This window comes from Pollachius pollachius (genome assembly GCF_949987615.1).
Source record: "Pollachius pollachius genome assembly, chromosome: 3".
Lineage (NCBI taxonomy): Eukaryota > Metazoa > Chordata > Actinopteri > Gadiformes > Gadidae > Pollachius > Pollachius pollachius.
The window spans coordinates 29,708,041-29,729,227 of NC_136936.1; the positions used below are offsets into that span (position 1 = coordinate 29,708,041).

The following is a 21,187-nucleotide window of genomic DNA, read 5'->3' on the forward strand; positions in this document are numbered from 1 at the left end:
AGAGGAGATTTCAAGTTCTGGATCTGATGACTTGACAGTGGTCGCTTCAGCAAACCCACCTGACACTACAACCACAGGCTCATCTTTTGGGCTTCGTTCTATCAGATGGTTTGAGAGTAGTCAAGCAAGATCTGCTTTGATCTCCTCCAGTGCCATGAAGCTCGACCAGTCTGCTGAAAGTGGAACAGAGTCATTCACGGATTCGTCATGGTACCTGCCGAAGACTACATCAACCCTCTGGTACTTCTCTTCCATCTTCAACACTGTGTCAGCAACCTTGTTGGCATTGTTGCCGAATGTTGTAATGTCAGGTGGCTTCCCAAGTGCCATTACAAGTGCTCGGCCATCAATAAGAAAGCAGCTGGGTTCCTTAAGGGGCACATCTGCAGGGGTTTGGATATGTTTTGTCAGTATATTTCCTAAAACAGATTTGTTGGTGGAATGTGAGTTCATGCTGGAGAATATTTTCTAGGTCTACCTTGCGACCTGGTCTGTAAGCTGTGATGAGCCTTTATAGAATCAGCCTGTCCACTTTGATGATGTTTGGCTTGATCTTGGAAAGTTGCACGACTTCATACAAACTAGCAAATGTTTTGGCTTTGTTCTTTCGAATGGGTGACTTCAGATCCTTGTGCTGGTCACTATCTGTAGGTTCACACAGACGTTTGTCCAGAAACACTTTCATTTGTGCCTCTTCAAGGTGATTTGAACCAAGCAGAGATTCTTGAATTTGGGGTGTGACCACGTCCTTGTTCATTATGTTCTTGAGTGTGTCCCCACCATCTTGAAACACACCGTGCTCTTGATTGACATATTCTGCTTTCATCCACGTCATCTCTTTCCATTCTACTCTTTGTGCACTCTTTGTGTGTGTACTCATCGTCTTCATCATCTGTTGTCATTCTCAGAATCGCTGTTGTCTGAGAAGCTATGACTGTTCTCAGATTAAACGACAGTGTCCATCTACTGAGGGATGCTGCTATCTTGGGGATACCTACTAGGCCTTCACTCTTTTTTCCTGTAGCGTTTAGCCACTCTGTACTTTGATCTGCTGAAACCTGATAGAAGCGCCGATCACTGCGTTTTACCACGAATTTGCCTTTCTGAAACTCTAGGAGGATTTCTGGTTGAAGAGCAGACATCTCAGCCAGGTACACAGTTCCCCATCTGGCGTAGTTTATATGATCATACTTGAATAAGAAGGGCAGCATACGTTTGAAAGCATACAGGTGGAGATCCCTCAATCCATCATGTTGCGCTCTTGTGAAACAGAGTAGGATGCTGACAATAGTCATATAGTCCCACCAGAATGCAGTATTCAGATCATCAACTGCAAGTCATGCAGGAAACTCTTTCAAGGGCTGCTAGAATCGGTCTTTATCGGTCTTTTGTCGACCATTTGTGCGATTCTATCAGCCTCTATGGACTGGCAGAGGTCGGTGAGTTCAGCTCTCAGTGTAACACCAACCTCATCCAGATATGTGTAAAGCTGTGGGAGTAGCAGTTGCCAAAGAGCCTGCATGGTAAGCTTGTGGGTCCTCATGGCACATGCATACCCCTTTCCTGCCGTGACATGCTGAGCAGCATTTGCTCCCAGAAGATCACGCTTGACCCTTAGCTCCCTCAGGCCAGAATCAACAGTGTTTTGTCCTATCACACCCAGGAAGTTCATGGCAATGTGAAGGCCTCCAAGGCAAGGTATAAGCATGTCCTTGTATTCTTCTACTGACCACTGCAACTTTGAATAAAGTGCCTCATCCACTGTCAGAAGGACATGCTGTTGTTCTACTGATTTGGAGACATGGAGCAGTCGCTTGACGACTGTGTTCAGTATATCGAGTTCAGATGCAGGAGCCTGGATGATAGGTAGGTACCCTACGGTAGTTTTATCTGGGTTGACTGTGCTTGCCTTTTGATTATACAATGTCCAGGAAGGCTTTGGTTTTTGAGCTGTCCTGGACATGAAGAAGGCTATGTCTGTAGCTTGTGCTTTCTGTGCTGCGGGAAATTCTTCAGATGACCGTGTGAAACAATCTGCTGCTAATACACCAATGATTGGCCGCTCTGTGATTCCTCTTTTTGGTGCAGGTATGATATCAGTCATTGCCTTGGGGATGTTGAGGGTTTCCTTTTCCTTCCAGAGTGTATTTGTTGATGTCAACATTGTCCGCTGAAAAATGAACAAAGCGACCCTGATTTTTTGGAACAATGGCACCATCATCCCCCATCATCATCATAGCCAGTGCAGTGTCAAGTTTGATTACCTCACGGCAACTCATAACATGAACTGCCTGGTGAAACATGTTCACCAACTCCTTTGAACCTGTAGCTTGATGAAAGGTACTGGCCGGTCCTATGTTCTTCGGAGTGATGAACTTGTCTCCACTAGCTGCGTACATAAGACCCTGTGCAATGCTGAGGACTCTAAGCTGTCGTTTTGCTGTGATCTTATTATAACCTTCAACGTCATCCTCCAGCAGGCACTGACCACCTAGTAACAAGTTGAGGAACAGTTGGGCATGCTGTCTATTGCTCTGTTTTCACTGTCTAAGTCTATCCCCTCTTGTTTTGGATGTATGTCTTATCTCTTCGGATCCGCAATGACACATGCACCATGTTCAGGAACATATCTTGATCCTTATGTTTGAATGTAGGAATCACTCTATGAATATTGGAGGTGTCATCTTTCAACATTGTTGATAAGGGAATATGCCGGTATCTGGATGGAACCAAGACAGTACGAGGTTCATTTCGAGGCTGATCATGCAGTACAACAAAGTCGTATATGCCCTCAAGACAATCAGCTATTTGTTCCTTGAAGGAGTTCCTTCGGCTTAGAAATCTAGATGGGCTATCTAATTGAGCCTCATTAGCTAGTGTAGAGTACCGTCCCACACATATGCAAGACCCAGAATATCCGCTTGATTTGCTGATTGTTCAAGTTCCTGGCAGATCCACTCTAATGACATGTCCCTGCTCAGATGTGGCTCCATACGTTTGGTCCTACAATCATACCTGTTCTTGCAAGTCATGTGATAACTTCCTTCTGCAGCTATAAGATATGTTACACAAGCTAGTCACACTCTTAAGAATGAATCACACTTTGCTGCTTGTAGGTTTCTGCTGCTGACTTTCATTTATTGTATGAGATGTCGTTTTTCTTTATGATCTTGTTGCCAAAAGATACACTGCTTCGAATCGATTGGCGGTACAATACAACTTTATTAATACCCCGTAGGATAATTTAGTTTGTTACAATAGCCCAGCAGCAGTGGAAAAAACACAGGATTAAAATAAATAAAATACAATACAATAAGAATACAAAGTATTAATACAAACAAAAGTAGACGCCAAGGGTAAACGCTAAACGAAATGCTAAAAGTAAGGAGAAAACAAGACAAACACAACAACAACAACAACAAATAGGGAAATCAAATATAGACGGTATAAACAGCATAAATTATAAATTATAAAAGTGTAAAGTATAAAGTGTAAATTGTAAATTATAAATTATGGCTATAATTTACAATTTACAAAGAGATTTTGCTCCGTAGACTAACATTTTGCGGAGTTGGAATGTATGCAGTTTGGTATCTTTTTTTAATTCTGCCTTCAATTTCCTTTCTATTTCACGTTAATTCATGTATTTTGCTTGGCAGTCCCTATGCCATAAGAATTGCTGAGGCAAGTCTCCTTGAAGTATCTCAGTAAGTCGATTGGTTGCATCTCGGAAATTGTCATAACGTAAATTCATCCGTTGTCTTATAGTGTCAGCTGACTGGAGGCCATCCTTACTAACTGGCATGAGATTTTGCTTATTGTCTTCCTGGCATATGATACATGCAACTGTGGCTCTGATGACATTAAGCTTTTTTGGGTATAGTGTATTGCTTCAGCCATGGTTTCTGACGCCAATTGACTAATTCAGACCAACAAGAAAGAGTGAGTTTTCTTAGAATACGAATGCAAAGTCTAAGACATCAATATGTATTCATTTACTAGCTCATTGAGCCAGTAATGTTAGCTAGCCACTAACGTAAGCTAATCCCAGCAACTAGCTGGCTAACATTAGCTAGTTAGGCTTCTTTTAGTGATCAAAAATGCTAAAATATATACTTCAATTATTTAAACTACATAAAACATGTCACATTATCAAAATATACACTGAACATGACTTTACCTGTTAACTGTCTCATGTATCCGATCAGCCGTTCTGAGAAGTGCGAGAAAGAATAAGCTTGGGGGGTGGGGTGGGGTGATATTGGGGATGGCAAAGATTCCATCACAGCACATTTGACACATTTTACCTCAAAACAAAACACAAACTAAGTAAAAGTAGCCGGATAATAATAATAACTGAGTAATTATTCATAGTTAAAAACAACTATTTTTGCAATATATAAGCAGTTTTTTCACATTACATCTCAAATCTGAAAATGGCATTGAATTGCCCATGTAGGAAAACTTACAAAAGCACATTTAATTCATGTTTGTACCTTGTTTAGTCAAAGATATATACAAAAAAATTTCAGCCTGGCAGTGGCGGCCATGTTGGATTTCTAAATTTTGAGGCATTTTGGGACATTTTTGAGCTTCATTAACAGCAGATTTGGATTTAGCACCCCTTAATACCCCCAGAAATGTTGTCTTGCAACTTTTGCGTCCGCACCTGAGCGTGCGCTGTGTGCGTGCGTGCGTGCGTGCGTGCGTGCGTGCGTGCGTGCGTGTGTGTGTGTGCGTGCTGTTTATGCATGTGAGATGCATTCTGCTTGGCAAATATGCACTGGACTGAAGTGTGGAGGAAAAACTTTTCTGACAGGCCTGCTATTATAATAGTAAGATTAGGTATTCACAGTATCTGTGCATACCTATTGATATTTTAGGGTTACGGTAATATTATTATATTGAATTGGTAAAGCTTATAGCTAAAAAGTTTTCAATAAGGCAACAACTTTTGTATTGCCGGTAAGCAGATCTCCAAAAATGTTTTAGTGCTTTGATTTGGCCTATAGGTGCCGCTGCAAATCCTGGTCAAAGTCAAACGATCAGCCCACCGCCCTGATTGAGGTAGAGTTCAATGCTTTTTACCTCTTGGACCCATAAAGTCAATCTGAATAGATTTCTCTGTTTAATTTGGAAGACTTTGGTAGAGTGTATATACATGTGTGATTCAAATCGCAAGATGGGATTTTGATTGCGCAAAACATGGTAGAGTAATTCCATATTCCAAATATGCTAATTCACTTTCATTATTCTTTCAATCACAAGTCCACTTCAGAAGGTCCTGGGAATTGTAAACTTGCCAGGCAGCTAGAGGACACCTCTCTATTAAAGTTTCTATGCAGGTTTTTGTCAATAGTTAATTCGATGACATCACAGTGTCAATTACAGTAATTGCTCTTAAGCGTAGTACACCTCTTGTTTTTGCAGGGCCGAAACTCACACATTAATGGCATCTACTGTTAAACTAATTTCTGTGTGTGTGTGTGTGGGGGGGGGGGGGGGGGGATAAAAAAGACTCATTGTTGAAGAACAAAGCCCCTGTCAGAGGCATAGGACTCATGACATTTCCTTGGTCGCTTGGGTAACCTCTAGTTGTATTTAAACCCATAGCAATAATGTGGAAACCCCAGTCAATAGTGTAACAAATTTCTGAGCGCATAAAACATTTTGCCTATAATTTTACAACGTATAACATTCGTTCACCACAAATGACTCTTAAAAGCAGTGCCAACATTTAAATATTTTTTAACCATTCAGCGAACAAATCAATTATTAAATAGCTTTTACTATTATTCAGGGCTGATGAGTGCATTGACATTTAAAAATGCTAGGCAACTACTAGTGGTTAGTTGAAAATAATAATCATTGAGATTAAACATCTCTTCCAGTGTTCTGGCCAAGACAGGCAGCAGTAGCCTACAGTCACGCATAGCATACACACAAAACATAAGAAAAATAAAACAACTAAAAAAGTCTGCAGGGGGGTGGGGGGGATATCAATATCGCAAGACATTTGGGGATCTCAAGGAGGAGAGATTTTAAGTTTGAGCAACAAAGTGTAGTCTTGTGGTGGACCCCATAGACATGATTCACCATACTGTGTTATTGACAAGTTTTCATTCTGTGTTATAGGGACATTGTCTCTTTAAGATCAAGTGACTTATGTGTTGCTATTCCGGTTGGTGCGATGTTTGAATTTAACGTTTTTAATATTACAAAATGAATGACACGCCGTTGCTTGTCGAGGTGAGAAATTGTCTCTTCCCTTCTTTTATTGCAATTTCTACAGTCTATAGACAGAACGTGTTACCTGGGAGAGTTTGTCGACAGCGGAGCCTTTATGTTTAAAAACATAACGTCTTACCTGGGCGAGTGTGTCGCTGCGCTGTGAACGTGTGTGTTCTTACCTAGCCACGTGAGTCGATGGTGGAGTAGTTATGTTTAAAAACATAACGTCTTACCTGGGCGAGTGTCGCTGCGGTGTTTGTGCGTGCGTGTGTGTGTTCTAACCTGGGCGTGTGTCGATGGCGGAACCGTTGTGTTTATGTTAGAGGAGCGATAGCTGCTGAACCCAAGAGCAGAACACAGAGACTGGACAGGAGTTGGAGTGAAGGTGAACAGGTTTATTTTGTATATCCAGGAGTGAGGCAGGAGGCAGGTTGGAGAGTGGGGCGCATCAGGCTGGAGGGAGTCAAGCAGGCTGGAGGTGTAGGTTCACAAAAACTATAGGCAAAGAGAACAAAGGTGAGGCACAAGATTTCAGCAGGATAAACAACTAGAAAAGTGTATATACTGGAGCCAGGTACAAGTAACTACCACAGTATCTCAAAGTACAATCAGGTGATGACTGCAGGGAAACCAGGTGTATTTGAAGGGGAGTTGATGAGCTGATGCAGGCCAGGTGTGAGCAGTTGAGAGTGGCAGGCAAAGCCTAGATACAGACAGGGAGTGTGGCCGACACAGGGGGTGAACACACAGCACCACAACTGTGGCCATGACAGTTTAAGGGCGAGTGTCGCTGCGGTGCGTGCGTGTGTGTTCTTACCTGCACGTGTGTCGATTAGGGATGTGAATAACTCAAATTTTTCATGGTTGAATAATCAGTGGGTGGTATGAACGAATAATCGATTATTCTATGTGTGCCAGCATTCACAAAGGCAGCCATGGATAATCGGCAAGAAATCACTTAATATCTTAAACGCAAAAAAATAACTACCTGCTAAGTAGTTCCAGTCAAATTGTCTGTTCAGCCTTCAAAACGAGAGCTGGTAAATTGTGAAAAATGCATTCAACTGTAATCAGAAAACGCGGTTATATGCTATAGACCAGGGGTCTTCAATTGAAATTGAACATGGTCCAGTTACTAAAAATTCCTTCCAAGAGAGGTCCGAACCTCTAACCTACTACGTCCTCATAGCCTACTTTTGCCAAATACAATCAACACAGCATATTTCCTTATAATTTCAGATGTATTTATTTTCAATTTCCAAATAGCTTACTTTTAACCATGAAAAACAAGTAGGACAAAGTAATGCACATTAACATTTCAAATAAACAAAACAGGTACATTAGGCCTGCATTTCGAGCAAACATAAAAAGTGCATAAGGCCTACACTTCAAATAAACACGAAGTGCATTAGGCCTACATTTAAAGTAAGCAAAACAGGTACACCAGGCCTACATTTCAAATAAGCAAAACAGGTAAACCAGGCCTACATTTCAAATAAACACAAAAAGAGCATTAGGTCTTCATTTCAAGTAAGCAAAACAGGTACACTAGGCCTACATTTCAAGTAAGCAAAACAGGTACCCCATCTGTAGTGACTGAGACAACCATTGTTAGATCAATCCCCCTCTTTGACAGCATCTCGTTAATAGCCTCATAAATATCTTCTCGTCTTGTGTCTGTCTCAAGTGGTGTTAGACCCAACAGGTCCTCACAGATCTCTTTCCTGTCTTGATGAAAAAAATCACACATAAACCAAAAACTGGGCATTATTCGTTACATCTGAAGACTCATCAATGGCTAAGGATGGGGCACTCTGAACAGCCGCATCAAGCTTTGACAGTGCGTCATCTGATAACATTTCGGATTTTCTGGTTGTCGTTGCAGCTGACATTGGGATTTGCTTTATTTTTTCACACAATTCATCCCTTTGTTTACCTTCAAGTAACGTCTCGGCAGCGGCGTTCAAGCACTCCTTCACAACAGTCGCGACACTGAAAGTTTTTTTATGTTGCCCCAAAATCCATGCAATCTTAAGTGAGCATTCATTTGCACGTTACTGGCCTGTAAATGAGTGTGTGAAGACTCGCGTAGACCTCTCATACTCAGCTCTCAGCACGGATATTTTCCACGCTTCTTCTGACTTATGGGGATACTTTTCCTCGAAGGATCTGTGTTTGGATTTGTAAGGACGGTTGATATTCCCGCTTTTTATCAGCGCCACGGTTTCAACACATAAAAGACACAACAAAGGTTTAGTACTGCCTTGCGGGAGAATGAACATGTATTGGTCAGTCCATTCATCTTTAAAATGTCTGTTTTCGTGGTCAACTTTCCTAATTTTCGAGCAAGCCATTTTCTTATTCCAAATTGCTCTTCTGGTAAACAAATGATTTGATTGGCTATTTTTTGAGTGACGCTATTACGCACATGCCGTGACAGACGGAGGGAGGGGGGGAGTTTGGTGAGTGCATGATCTTCGCTCTGTGAAGATCATTGCTTTTAGCTGTTTTTATGCTGTACTACGGACTATTCTGCCTTTCAATTTGTATTTCAGTGAGAAATGTATTTATTAACATAATCATGCTTTGTATAGTGAAATATAAATAAAAAAAATCAGGAAAAAAAAATGGATTATTTTAAATTGGTCATGGGTCCGGATAGGACCGTCACTTGGTCCGGACCCGAACCGCAGTCCGCCGTTTGGAGATGCCTGCTATAGACCCTATAGTATCTGTGGTATAAAGGCTGGGACGAATTTCAAATTATAAATATGTACACTTTATGTTGAAAGTATAGACCGTCGCGATTCCCATTGAAACGAATGGCGAGTTGATTCGGTCTTCAAAACGAGAGCTGGTAAATTGTGAAAAATTATTTAACTAATCAGACAACGCGGTTATATGCTCTAGACCAGGGGTTCTCAAAGTTTTGGCAGCTGAGGGCCAATTTAGGAACCCAAAATTTGATTGAGGGCCGCCAAAGGAAAAAGAAATTGGCGGGAAACGCCGTCAGCATCCCAGTGGTGAAAAGAAACATTGCACCGTGGACCTCTGGGAGTGAGGTCAAGTGAGGTCGAAATCAAGAAACTGAGGTTCATCCGTTCAAAGTAATGTACAGTCGGATTACAACAACTGTCGCGACACTGAAAGTTTTTTTATGTTGCCCTAAAATCCATGCAATCTTAAGTGAGCATTCATTTGCACGTTACTGGCCTGTAAATGAGTGTGTGAAGACTCGCGTAGACCTCTCATACTCAGCTCTCAGCACGGATATTTTCCACGCTTCTTCTGACTTATGGGGATACTTTTCCTCGAAGGATCTGTGTTTGGATTTGTAATGCCGGTTAATATTCCTGAATTTTTATCAGCGCCACGGTTTCAACACATAAAAGACACAACAGGTCTAGGTCTAAATCACGAAACTGAGGTTCATCCTTTCAGTAATGTACAGTAGGATTACAACTAACAAATGTAAAAGGATTTAATTGAAAGCTAGCGAGAGTCGACCTTTCTCTTTATATTTATTTATTTTTGTTTAAATAAATATTGATATAATAATTAAAAAAAAAAAAATAATAATTATAACTTACATCTGTATGTCATTGCGGGCAGACAGGAATGTTTCTGTGGGCCGCACTTTGAGAACCAATGCTCTAGACCCTATAGTATCTGTGGTATAAAGGGACGAATGGGGACGAATTGGGACGAATTTCGAATTATAAATATGTGCAATGCATAACGTTAGCTCTCTGGCTCATAGCTGAGTGGACTAGAATACCTCCCGTTGTCAAGTCGAAGCTAAGGTCCGTCCTATTTACTGGAGTGAACAACGTTTCCTTTGTATAAGAACCTTACGGGAGGGTAATGATTGTTCCAGGAATTAGTCAAACCCTCAGGCATTACTGGGGAAACAATGTTTTGGCTTGTGAAAAACATTATATTTGGATTGTAAAACTCATGAAAATATAAATGTTAACGGTCCAAATGTTGAAAATCTACTTTGACCCTCGGGTCAAAGTAGAGGGTAACGGGTAACGTCTTACCTGGGCGAGTGTCGCTGCGGTGTATGCGTGTGTGTTCTTACCTGCGCGTGTGTCGATGGCGGAGCCCTTATGTATAAAAACATAACATCTTAGCTCGGCGAGTGTGTCGCTGCCTTTCTCTTGAAGTACGGTGTCTTGACGTGCGGTGTGTGCGGGTGCGTGTGTGTGTGTGTATGTTTGTGTGCATGTGCGGTGTGTGTATGCGGTGTGTATGTGCTTGCTTGCGGTGTATGTATGCGTTCGCGCGTGCTGTGTGTGTGTGTTAGCTGCAGGCTGCTTGGCACATGCAAACATGAGTAACTGGTGCGACAGGCCTGCTATTATAGTAGTAAGATTATAGTATTATATTATTATTATAAAACACTTTTAATATAATTGACACCACAGCAATGTTAAAAGGAGTAATTAAGTCAAAAAAACTCATTCTACATCGCGTCTGTAAGTCATGCACCTCAAACTTTGTATCCCATTTTACAGTTTGCTGAAGTATTTTATTCGGTTGTGGCAAAACAAGAGTTCTGTAGATGCTCCTACGCCACACAGAGCCATGGCTGCAGTTGTTACGTTGGCTTTAAAGGTCCCATAGCATGCTACTTTATGGATACTTTAATATAGATATTAGTTGGCCCCTAACACAGTATTTGAAGACGTTCCCAAAATTCAGCCGTGGTGCAGAATTACAGCCACTCCGAGCCAGTCACACAATGAGCTTTCCCCAAACGCGCCGTTTCAGTGTCTGTAGCTTTAATGCAAATGAGGAGGAGAGACGAGGGTCAAGGAGGAGGTCGGGGGTATGGCCCTGAGCAGCTTGCGGCCACGATACCATGCGCTCTGTTAAAAGTGGATGCATCGCAATGGCGAGGCACACACAGCCTTTGGCCGTGTTCTGTAAATAATCTAGAACACTCCGGGTGCTCCGGCGGGAGACCTGGAGCTCGATATCTAAATAATATCATATTATACATAGATATCTATATCATATAGTACATATTATCACGGCCAAACGCTGTGTGCGCCTCCAGATGATATTATTAATCTCAAACGACTGCGTCGGGTTCTCCGACGTCTCTGGTTCTTCCACATCCACATCAATCTGAAGTAGACTGAACCACGACATGGAGGAGAAAGGGGCTCCGCGGGAAGCGGGGCTCAAGCGGGAGACAATCCCTTTCTCCTCCATATCATGGTTCATGTACTTCAGGCATTCAAAGCCAAAGTTCCTTTCAGCCAATTCCTTCTCAACCATGGCTGAGAAAACCCCCACTACCAGTCTCATTGTGGAAATACCAGAGACGAGAATCCAACGTGTTATGCGCCATAACACCAACAGCAGAATTGTTATCAAAATAACAAAGAAGTGTACAACACTTGCGTTACAGTCCTGGAGCTCTATATCCAAATAATATCATATAATACATAGATATCTATATCATATAATACATATTATCACGGCCAAAAGCTGTGTGCGCCTCCAGGCGATATTATGATTCACAAACGACTGCATCGGGTTCTCTGACGTCTCTAAAGTCAGCCTGACCCTCACAGCCTAGGCACCAGGCCAAATTACATCTGTAACCTTTGCTTTTCCGAGGCCACATCCCAAACAGGACAGAAGTCATGGTTTATTTATAGCTGTTATTTATTTTAGCTGTGATGCTTTTGATTTGACAGTCAGCAGCCAATCAGATACAGAGAAGAAGAAGCAGAAAACAAAAGGAGAGCTGACCCCAACCAAACTAGCTACACTACAGGTACACACACGCTCCCACTCCCACATATACGCTGTTAAACACATATATCCTCTTATATTGTTGTCTGTATGTGTAGCTGTATGATAAGGAGCTGGAGGTGGTGTTCGGTCCGTTCGATGACTGGGTGACCTCGTTTGACCTCTACCGGGGCAAGGCCAATGACTCTGATGGCTCCAATGACCAGAGATTTGTGGGGAAGTTCAAGGTAATGCATTTATACACGCATTTACACACTTACACGCACACACACACACACACACACACACACACACACACACACACACACTTGCATGCACATGTTGTATGAATCTAAATGTGACTTCTTATTTTGGGATTTTATCATAAAATGGAGGTGTTTTGGTGGTTGGAATTTGAGCATCCACTGTAGCAAGGAAGTTAGGTTGATGATATAAGAATAATTATCACTATTTACTCAGGACAAGCTGAGAGACTTAAACTCTCAGGCTCTTGTATGAGACTGTGGTGTGTGTGTGTGTGTGTGTGTGTGTGTGTGTGTGTGTGTGTTTGTGTGTGTATGTGTGTGTGTGTGTGTGTTTGTGTGTGAAGATGTGGAGTCTGGCCAGCACCTGATGTTGACGCAAAACTCTCTGCCCAAACACCTTTATTTAATCTAATTTTGAAGGTATTTGAACAGACCAAGGGAGTTCACTTACAATTTAAATAATTGCTGAACATAGCACAGAACTTGGGCACTTAAATGAATCAGGCAAGTGATTTGTTTAATTGACCAATGCACAGGCTTTGGTGGAATTGTCCTTTTGTTTTGGGACGTTCCTAACTGAGTGAAATCACCCAAAAGTATCAGTTGCAGTGCTTCAGAGCTTCTTTTTGTCCATTAGCAGAAGTTACCAAACTAAGTTCAGACTATTGTAGGTGGCTCCAACCCTCTAGGGGGGTCCAGGGGCATGCTCCCCTGGAAGAAAATGTTGGGCTTTTTAAAGTTTAATGCATCAATCTGCTGCCCTTGGAGAGGAAAATTAAAGCTAGATCTATGAAGAACGGCAGAGGTGTCAAAAGTATTCACATTCATTACTCATGTAGAATATATATGTATAGATACTATATATATAGTATAGATACTAGGGTTTGAAAATACTTCTGTAGAAGTTGAAGTGTCCACTAAAGCCTTTTACTCAAGCAAAAAGTGTAAAAGTACTGGTTTCAAAACTACTTAAAGATGTCCTATTATAGCACTTTTCTGGTCTTAATTTCTTATTAATGACTCCTATAGAGCAACCTGTCAATGAATCACAGCACAAAAAACGATGTAGATTTTCGGGAAACTCTTCCTCTCATCTGGGCACTTTCAGCATTCTCTGTCAACACTCGGCTTCGTCCTTCTCCGCCCCCTCGCCCCCCACCTGCCAATCCCACTCCGCTGTGATTGGTTATCTTCCGGAAGACCTGCGAAGGGCATTACCATACATGGAAAATCCGGATTGTTCTACGTAGATAAATCCCGGAAATTTGAACAAGTGAATCATGACAGGGGTCCCTAGTGTTTAGCGCTCTGCACAGCCACCCCAGACGGTCAGCAGGGAATATGTCTAAATGCATGTACGTCATTATTTGACACTTTAATATGGTTAAACATGACTATAAATCATTATAGCAACGTTTATAGGTCATGAAAGTCGAAAAAGCATAATAGGTGCTCTTTAAAGTATAAAAGTAAAAGTAATGGAAGGGGAAGAAATACCATTAAGGAAAAACGCTTAGGCCACTGAGGCACTACCCAACCTCGCCCAAAAAAGTCATTTTTCTAAAGGCCATAATGACTATAATGTTATATTAAAATGCTAATGTTGAAAAATTTGGAATGCACCTGTTTCAGCCGCATTTATGCCCATTGAAAATGAACGCATTTTAGTACAATGAAAAGGGATACATATTTTGGCAGGTTGAAAGTAAAATCTATCAAATTATGTGTCCCCCCCTTATAACTTTGGCTAGGAAAGACTAAACATGTGTTTTCTTCATTCAGTGTGCATTATAGAGAAGGGATTTATATTTTCGCTATTTTGCATATTTATAATTGCGATAGGCCTACATTATTAGGCCTATCACGATCAATGTTATTATTGTTATTTATTCACAATATTTTGCAACGACATCAGCAGATTTTACAACCTTGTTGATAACCAATATTTACAAAAACATCAGCTTTGGATGAATTCGAAGCGTAGTGTGTATTTCCGCCTGCACTGGATGCATGCGTGCTCCCGCGGCCGGGATACAATTTTTTATCGGGGGTAACTACATTTGCACGCCACAGGAATGAAAGCAAGCCGAAATTAAATTGGAGTAACAAGGCTATCTTTAAAATGTAAGGAGTAGAAAGTACAGATAATTGCGTGAAAATGTAAGGAGTAGAAGTAAAAAGTCGGCTGAAAAATAATTACTCAAGTATAGATATCCAAAATTACTACTTAAGTAAGGTAACAAAGTATTTGTACCTCGTTACTTGACAATTCTGAAGAACGGCAAAAAATATCTACCCAATTACAACACCAGAAAGCCGGAACAACTTTACCCATGAACTAGGAAACTTTCGAGGAACTTTTGGCGTTTCCAACGCAGTACCCAGGGTCTAAATTAAGTTGAGAGGGTTGAGATTGGACTAGCTGCCAACCACCAGTCTCATGCTTGAGGTCACAGGCCGATGACTGGGGTTTATATCAAATATAAATATGATTTGATCTTATCTACATTACATTTGACCATATATTTGTCATTTATTTTGTAAATGTTTTTTGTAACCGGAATTAAAATAACTTATTTATTCTAGCTTGACCCTGGTACACATAATATACTCATTTATTAATGATAAGTGCGATACAACTAACTCGTCAATGTAATATAATGGCATGTTATGGATTGATAAGAAAGCGCGATAGTGTTGTTCACTTTAACACACTAAGCTGGAGGTCTGCGGTTGGACGTTTGAGAAGGACCATCATAGAGCTATTAGTTATCACTATACTTTATATGTATAGTGAGGAGTCACTATTGATAAGGCCATATTCAATTTTCCGCAAAACCCGATATCCGCCGTGTTACACTGTCTGGTTTTCTCCCTTTCTTTCCAAACAGTTTCACAGTTTCAATCTGATAAATATATATTTTATATTGATGCAATGGATTTATAGCATTTTTGGAAAAACGTGTCATGAATTTATTGGATTTTGGGAAAAAAATGATCCATTTTAAAAATAAATATTTAAATGCCAAAATCTGGATTTTAAATTGTAATGTTATTACAACCTCAAGAAGCAATATGAAAGTTTGAAACAGAAAATAGTGGTTTTCATTATACCGCTTTCGTGGTAAAGAAAACACGTTTTTACTCAAATTGATCAAAATGGATTTATAGCGTTTTGGAACCACACTCTTCTATTGATCATCCATAGTGGTAAACTACCATCATAGACCTACAATTATCACTATCTGTTTTATGTATTGATCATCAATAGTGGTGAACTACCATCAACAACCTATAATTATCACTATATGTTACATGTATTGATAATCCATCTTGATAGCGGTCGGCGCTACCAGCCTTGTATTGTGGGACGTGAATATCTGTTGCTTGTGATCACCTGACTGTGTGCACACCATGCCTGTGGCAAGCTATGAGGTTGCCGGAAAAAACATTTAACTAAATAAAACTGTATAAACTGTGGGCTGCAGTTCTAAGCTAAACATGATCTGGGGAGCACTGGTAAAAAAAACAAGTCGTGATTACTGCCGTGGCATCTCCCTCCGATAGGCGCGAATTTGAATGTAAGCTATGCTAAAAAGTTTTCAAATCTTGTGGTAGAAAATAACCGATTTCTATCACTTCAACTTACTAAGAGAGCATGAGGAATCGAGGAGTCCGGAGCAAGTGTGACATAAGACTTTATCGTTGAACAAGCAACAACAAAGCCGAGTAGTTTGCAAAGCACCGCCGATCATAAGATCCCGGCCTCTTTTTATTCTCACTAACAAAGCTGTTTTCCATATGATATGTCCGCCCACAGCTGTCAGTCATACCTTCCTTTAAGGATGTGGTCAACATCAGCTAATATAAACACTAGGTTGAGGTCAGTACGCCTTGACCCCAGAGCCTCTGGCGTTATGTCAAGTTCCATAGTACGCGCTGACCCCAGACTCTTTGGCTCCATGTCAAGCCTTTGCTATGAATCCAGAGGTGTTTTAGCTGCTTTATGCATCTATATGATATATAGACCTGATAATACTTATAGTTAACATTAAAAGTAATGGTTAATTTCTCCCATATATCCCCCCTATTGGAACTAACAAAGTTCCAACAAAAAGAAAGCAGTCATACTTCCCTTTTTACTTAAACTATCACTAGTGGTTATCAGAAAAAACCTTTAAGCTTGATCAGGGGTTTCAACCTGCATAATTCTCAGGGATTTCAACCTGTAATCATAACATAATATGTTCAGCATGCATTGAAAATTGGCATTTCAGAAATATGTGACATAATAATATACTCAAAAATTGACATTTCAAAGATAGGTGACATAATAATACAATTTAAAAATGTAAGGTTGTCTGCAGGCTTGCATGGATTTGAATGGCTCTGGTGATCTTCATGTATTGGTGTGCTGGATACATATGGGAGGTTTTGGACCTTTTGAATGGCCCAGGTGATCTTCATGTATTGATGTGCTGGATACATGTGGGGGGTTTTGGACATTGTTGTAGTCACTGCTCCTGTTCACCGTCATCAGGCCCTGGAGCCCATGAGTCCAATGTTCATTCGTTCACTCTGTCTACAAAGGGTGTGGCTCACATGGAGAGGTCACCAGTATGACCTAAGACCTCCTTCTGGTGTCCGATTATCACAGTCCGCTCTCCTCTCCAGCTTCATTCTGATCTATTTCCACATAGAGCTTCTGCTCCCAATCTTTCGACTCATCTATGCTAGTTACCATGAGGGCCATTTCCTTAGAGAGCCTGGATGCTATCACAGATCTGACTATGGGAATCAAAAGCACTATACCTATTTTGGCTAGCACCATTCCCCACATACCAAACCTTATCTCTAGCCATCCAAACATACCCTGGTCATGGCCTGCATTATCCTTTACCTCCTTTCTTAGACGTTTTAGGTTATTCATCGCGAGTGTGAATGGTCCATCTGGAGCAGTGTTATTTGGGATGAAGATTTCATCTATAACAGCACAAACTCCTCCCCTTTCTGCTAAGAGCCAATCCAAGGCTTGTCTATTTTGCCAAGCCACAGCGCTTGTGGCTCTCAGTTGTTCACCTAAAGCGGATAAAGCATCATCTGTGTGGTTAATAAACCTTTGTTGATTGTAATAAATGTAGTTGATCCATTCCGCATTTTTAGCGATTCCGATTGCTGGCAGTAGTGCCTCAAATCCTGCTGTTATTTCGCTTTATGCCTTGAATTTTTCGGGTATGCCTCTGGGTTGTCCTATTTTGTCAATTTTTATGTTCTTGTCTGATTCATATGCTCTTTTCCGCCTGTTTAGGTTAGTACTTTCTAAGTTACCGACAGCATAATTTAGTGGTGATAATATTGCAATCTCTGTAACCACTTGCACTCTTGCGCATCTACCTCTCCACATCTTAGCAAGTGTGGGACGAAGAATGTTATTTCAGCAGATCCAAAACTGATCTGCCACCACTCTGTCCTGGCTTACGAATGCCATATCACTTCACAAGAATGACATAAATGTCTTTCTAGACTTTTGCTAAGAGCCTTGTAATTGCTGATCACTTTTAATGACAGGTGGTTGTTCTCGCAGTCTTTTCAGGTCGATATCGTGTAGTGTGATATTCCAAATTATTTTACATTGTTCCTCTGGTATAATACCTACATCGCTGGCATTCTTGCTTCCTTCGTCATTTTGGTAACATTCTAAATCCTCTTCTATATGGAAATTTGTTTCTTTTGGCAGTGTCACTTCGCCTATTTCTTTTGATAGAGTTATGTCAAATTCGTGACATCTTTTCATAATTATGTTCCAAGGCTCTCCGTCATATTTATCTTCAAGATATCTGGTGTGGTGACTCGATCCTAAGTATAGAAAACATTGTATCGAACATATAAAGTACTTATTCTTACATGGGGACGCAATACCTTCTGTTCGTGTTCTATTTGAATTGACCTGTTGGTCATTTAATTGCTTTGTCCGCTCTTCTAAGCAGAATTCAAAATCGTATTTAGTATTTATTACGTACAATGCATCCTGACGATTTTTACTACACAAATAACAGTTATCTGCCTTTATCTGTTTTCCAGTAAATTCCACCAATTTATACAACCTATTTTATTTTGCTTGTCTGAACAACTGGTCTGCCGTCCTTTCCCTAATGCGCCCATAGGGGTCAGGTTTATACTGTTTTAGGGTTCTTGCTGTTGAGTGGCGACCAATATTTTTTTAACATTCTTACTATCCTCAGGAATGGCCTGCTCTGCAAGAGTCTCTTCAAGAAACATGGGTGTCGATGTTAAGATTCCAGTCGCAATAGTTTTGGATGTGAATGTCGATATTGCGATCTCATTTATCATAGTTTCGGAATTGACCATTGATATTGCAGTTGCCAGTGTTTCTATATTATTCTCTCTTGGTATCCTTGTTGGGGTCACCTCTACTTTTGCTAGCATTGTTGTCTGTTTTATCTTACTCAGTAGCTGCTGTACCATTTGTTGCTAGTGTGTTTATTGGCTCTCTCTTGATTGTTGTTTCTTCTCTAATGGGAGTTACATTAGTGATTGCTAGCATTGTTGTTTCTTCTCTAATAGAAGTTACATTGGTGATTGCTAGTATTGTTGTTTCTTCTCTAATATAAGTTACATTGGTGATTGCTAATATTGTTGTTTCTTCTCTAATTTAAGTTACATTGGTGATTAAAGGTTGTGCTAAATCCCTGATATCAGACGTTTCATTAATAATACTTGCATCTAGAGTCGAATTTAATCTATTTGCGGTTACAAGTGAATCTTTCCCAATATCTCTAACTGGAGCTTGATCTACTTTATCGGTGGCTGTGGTTGTATTTACTTTGTCATTATCTGAAGGTTTTCCTGACTTATTTTGTTCAAATTCAACAAACTTACCTGGTTGATTTTTGATTATACAAGGGACATCTGCTTCTAGTGTAAAGTTGAATGTTCTTTCTGACACTATTTTAAGAAGCAGATATCCTTTCATTTGTAATTTGTACTCGCTGTTGTATTCCCATGTTTTTTGTAAATTTACTGTCAAACACCATTTCATTGGTTTTGGCTGAATATACACTTTACACTGACTTTTCCTCCAAGCTAGTTCACACATCCAGTGGAAAGTTAATGCACATAACGATTAGTTACCTGACATAACAGTAAACACAATTTGTTCATTAACTCGGTTTTGCGTTGGTATCTGTGCATATAAGACTATTCTCTCTTCCTTTCTAATTATTCCTGAATGTGTCAGGGCTGGATTGTCCTGTGTTTCTCTTACGCTTCCTTCAGTACCAGCCCCTGACTCCTGGCTGTTCCAGGTCTGTGTTGCCTCCTCGGGATCTGTCCTTGTGCCAGCGGAATCTGGCCCAACCCATAGAGGATCAGGAGCAGGCTCGCCATTTTCAGTATCATCGTGTGGCTGTTGCTCTTGGCTCGGCTGGGTCTGGTCCTGGGGTAGTTGATAAGCCCCGGGCGTGTCTGCACCTGGCTCCTCCTCACGCTCCTCCTCACGCTCTTCCCTTGTCCTGGGTTGAGCGGCTTTTGTGCAGTGGTTGAGGTGATACCACGTGGCACTTCCTTCCACCTGGATGGCTGTTGGTGTTGCGTTGGTGACTTTGTATGGTCCTTCTCTCCTGGGCTGGTTCCACCTCCTCCTGAACACCCTTAGGTACACCTGGTCACCTGGCTCCACCCCTCTTGGTGGTTCCTCCTCCAACTCTGGAGCTTTGTGTTTCTTTCGCTGGAATTACAAACTCATGTACAGCAGTTAGTTGTTCAAACATATTTTCCTTAATTCAATTTCTAATTACTCTAATTGAAGTCCCTTATGGGGCCCTTGAATGATAGGTGAAGGCATGGGTTGATCCGTAAGCATTTCATGCGGGGTTAGATGCGTCGTTAGGGTTAGTGCTTGCACAAATTTAGTTAATTTTTGTCTTGAGCGTCCCATTCACTCTTTCCACCATACCTTGTGATTGAGGATGGTAGACGCAACCTAGTCTTTGTTTGACATGCAAATGCTGAATCACTTGTTTGAGTGTTTTCTGAATAAACGCTTTCCCATTATCTGAGCTTATTTCTGACGGAATTCCAAACCTTGGCATGACTTCTCTAGTCAGAAACTTGATTACTGTATCCACCTTGATTTATTTTCACACTACTTCCCTCCTTGCGCATGGCCAATGCCATGTGCATTAAATGATAAGCAAACCTAACAATGCTGTCTATTGGGAAGGGAAATCGAAGCCAGTATATCCAAAACCAAAGGTCGATATTGGTGGGTTTACCATCAGCCGCCCTGAAACCGCACTGTTCCCAAAGTCATGAACTAAACCGAAAACGTTACATGCGTCAGTAGGCCTATATACCGCAAAGATTAAATAAAAGAAAACGCGACATGCCCCGTTCCAAGTCCACCACTTCCGCTGCCAGAGCTGACATATCTAACTCCTTTTCCTTCTCCACCTTTCAACAACCGGCTCTTCCTATGATGGTTCCAGCTCGTCACTTCATGATCAAGTGAGCCAGTGCTCACAGTGACTCTGCCAAGTAATCGTGACTGTGCCTGTCTTAGGTTGTCCCGGGTGTCAAGCTGGGATCTTACCCGTCGTTGGCTAACCAGCCTTCCATACTGGCTTATTGTAGGATGCCGTGCCTGGGATACAATCAATCCCCACCCATAAGGTAGTATAGATTGCAAAGTGGAGGGATGGAGACAGAGTCTTCAGTCATATCAAATGCTATCATTTTATAAAAGTGTTGCGGCAGCAGAAGTGGCATTTGAAAGGTAAACCCACTTCTTCTGAATGTAAATTGAGAACCTAGCATGTAGGATCCCTTCCCAGCAGATGTAGCGTTAATCCACCTGTTGTCCTGAACGAAGGAGATGTAAAAGAAAACAAAAATCACAATATTAAAACTTAAATTTTCAA

The 21,187-nt window shown here is 41.0% G+C and overlaps 1 protein-coding gene across 4 annotated transcripts in view; it reads left to right on the forward strand.

The window, feature by feature from the left end:
• The window catches only part of fer1l6 (fer-1 like family member 6), a 135,627-nt gene that overhangs the window by 78,885 nt on the left and 35,555 nt on the right, over positions 1–21,187 (forward strand). For all 4 annotated transcript variants that reach the window (XM_079733591.1, XM_079733589.1, XM_079733590.1 and 1 more), the window contains 2 exons: positions 11,946–12,025; positions 12,102–12,230. In XM_079733591.1, coding sequence (XP_079589717.1) covers positions 11,946–12,025; positions 12,102–12,230 — 209 coding nt within the window. The remainder of the gene's footprint in view (positions 1–11,945; positions 12,026–12,101; positions 12,231–21,187) is intronic.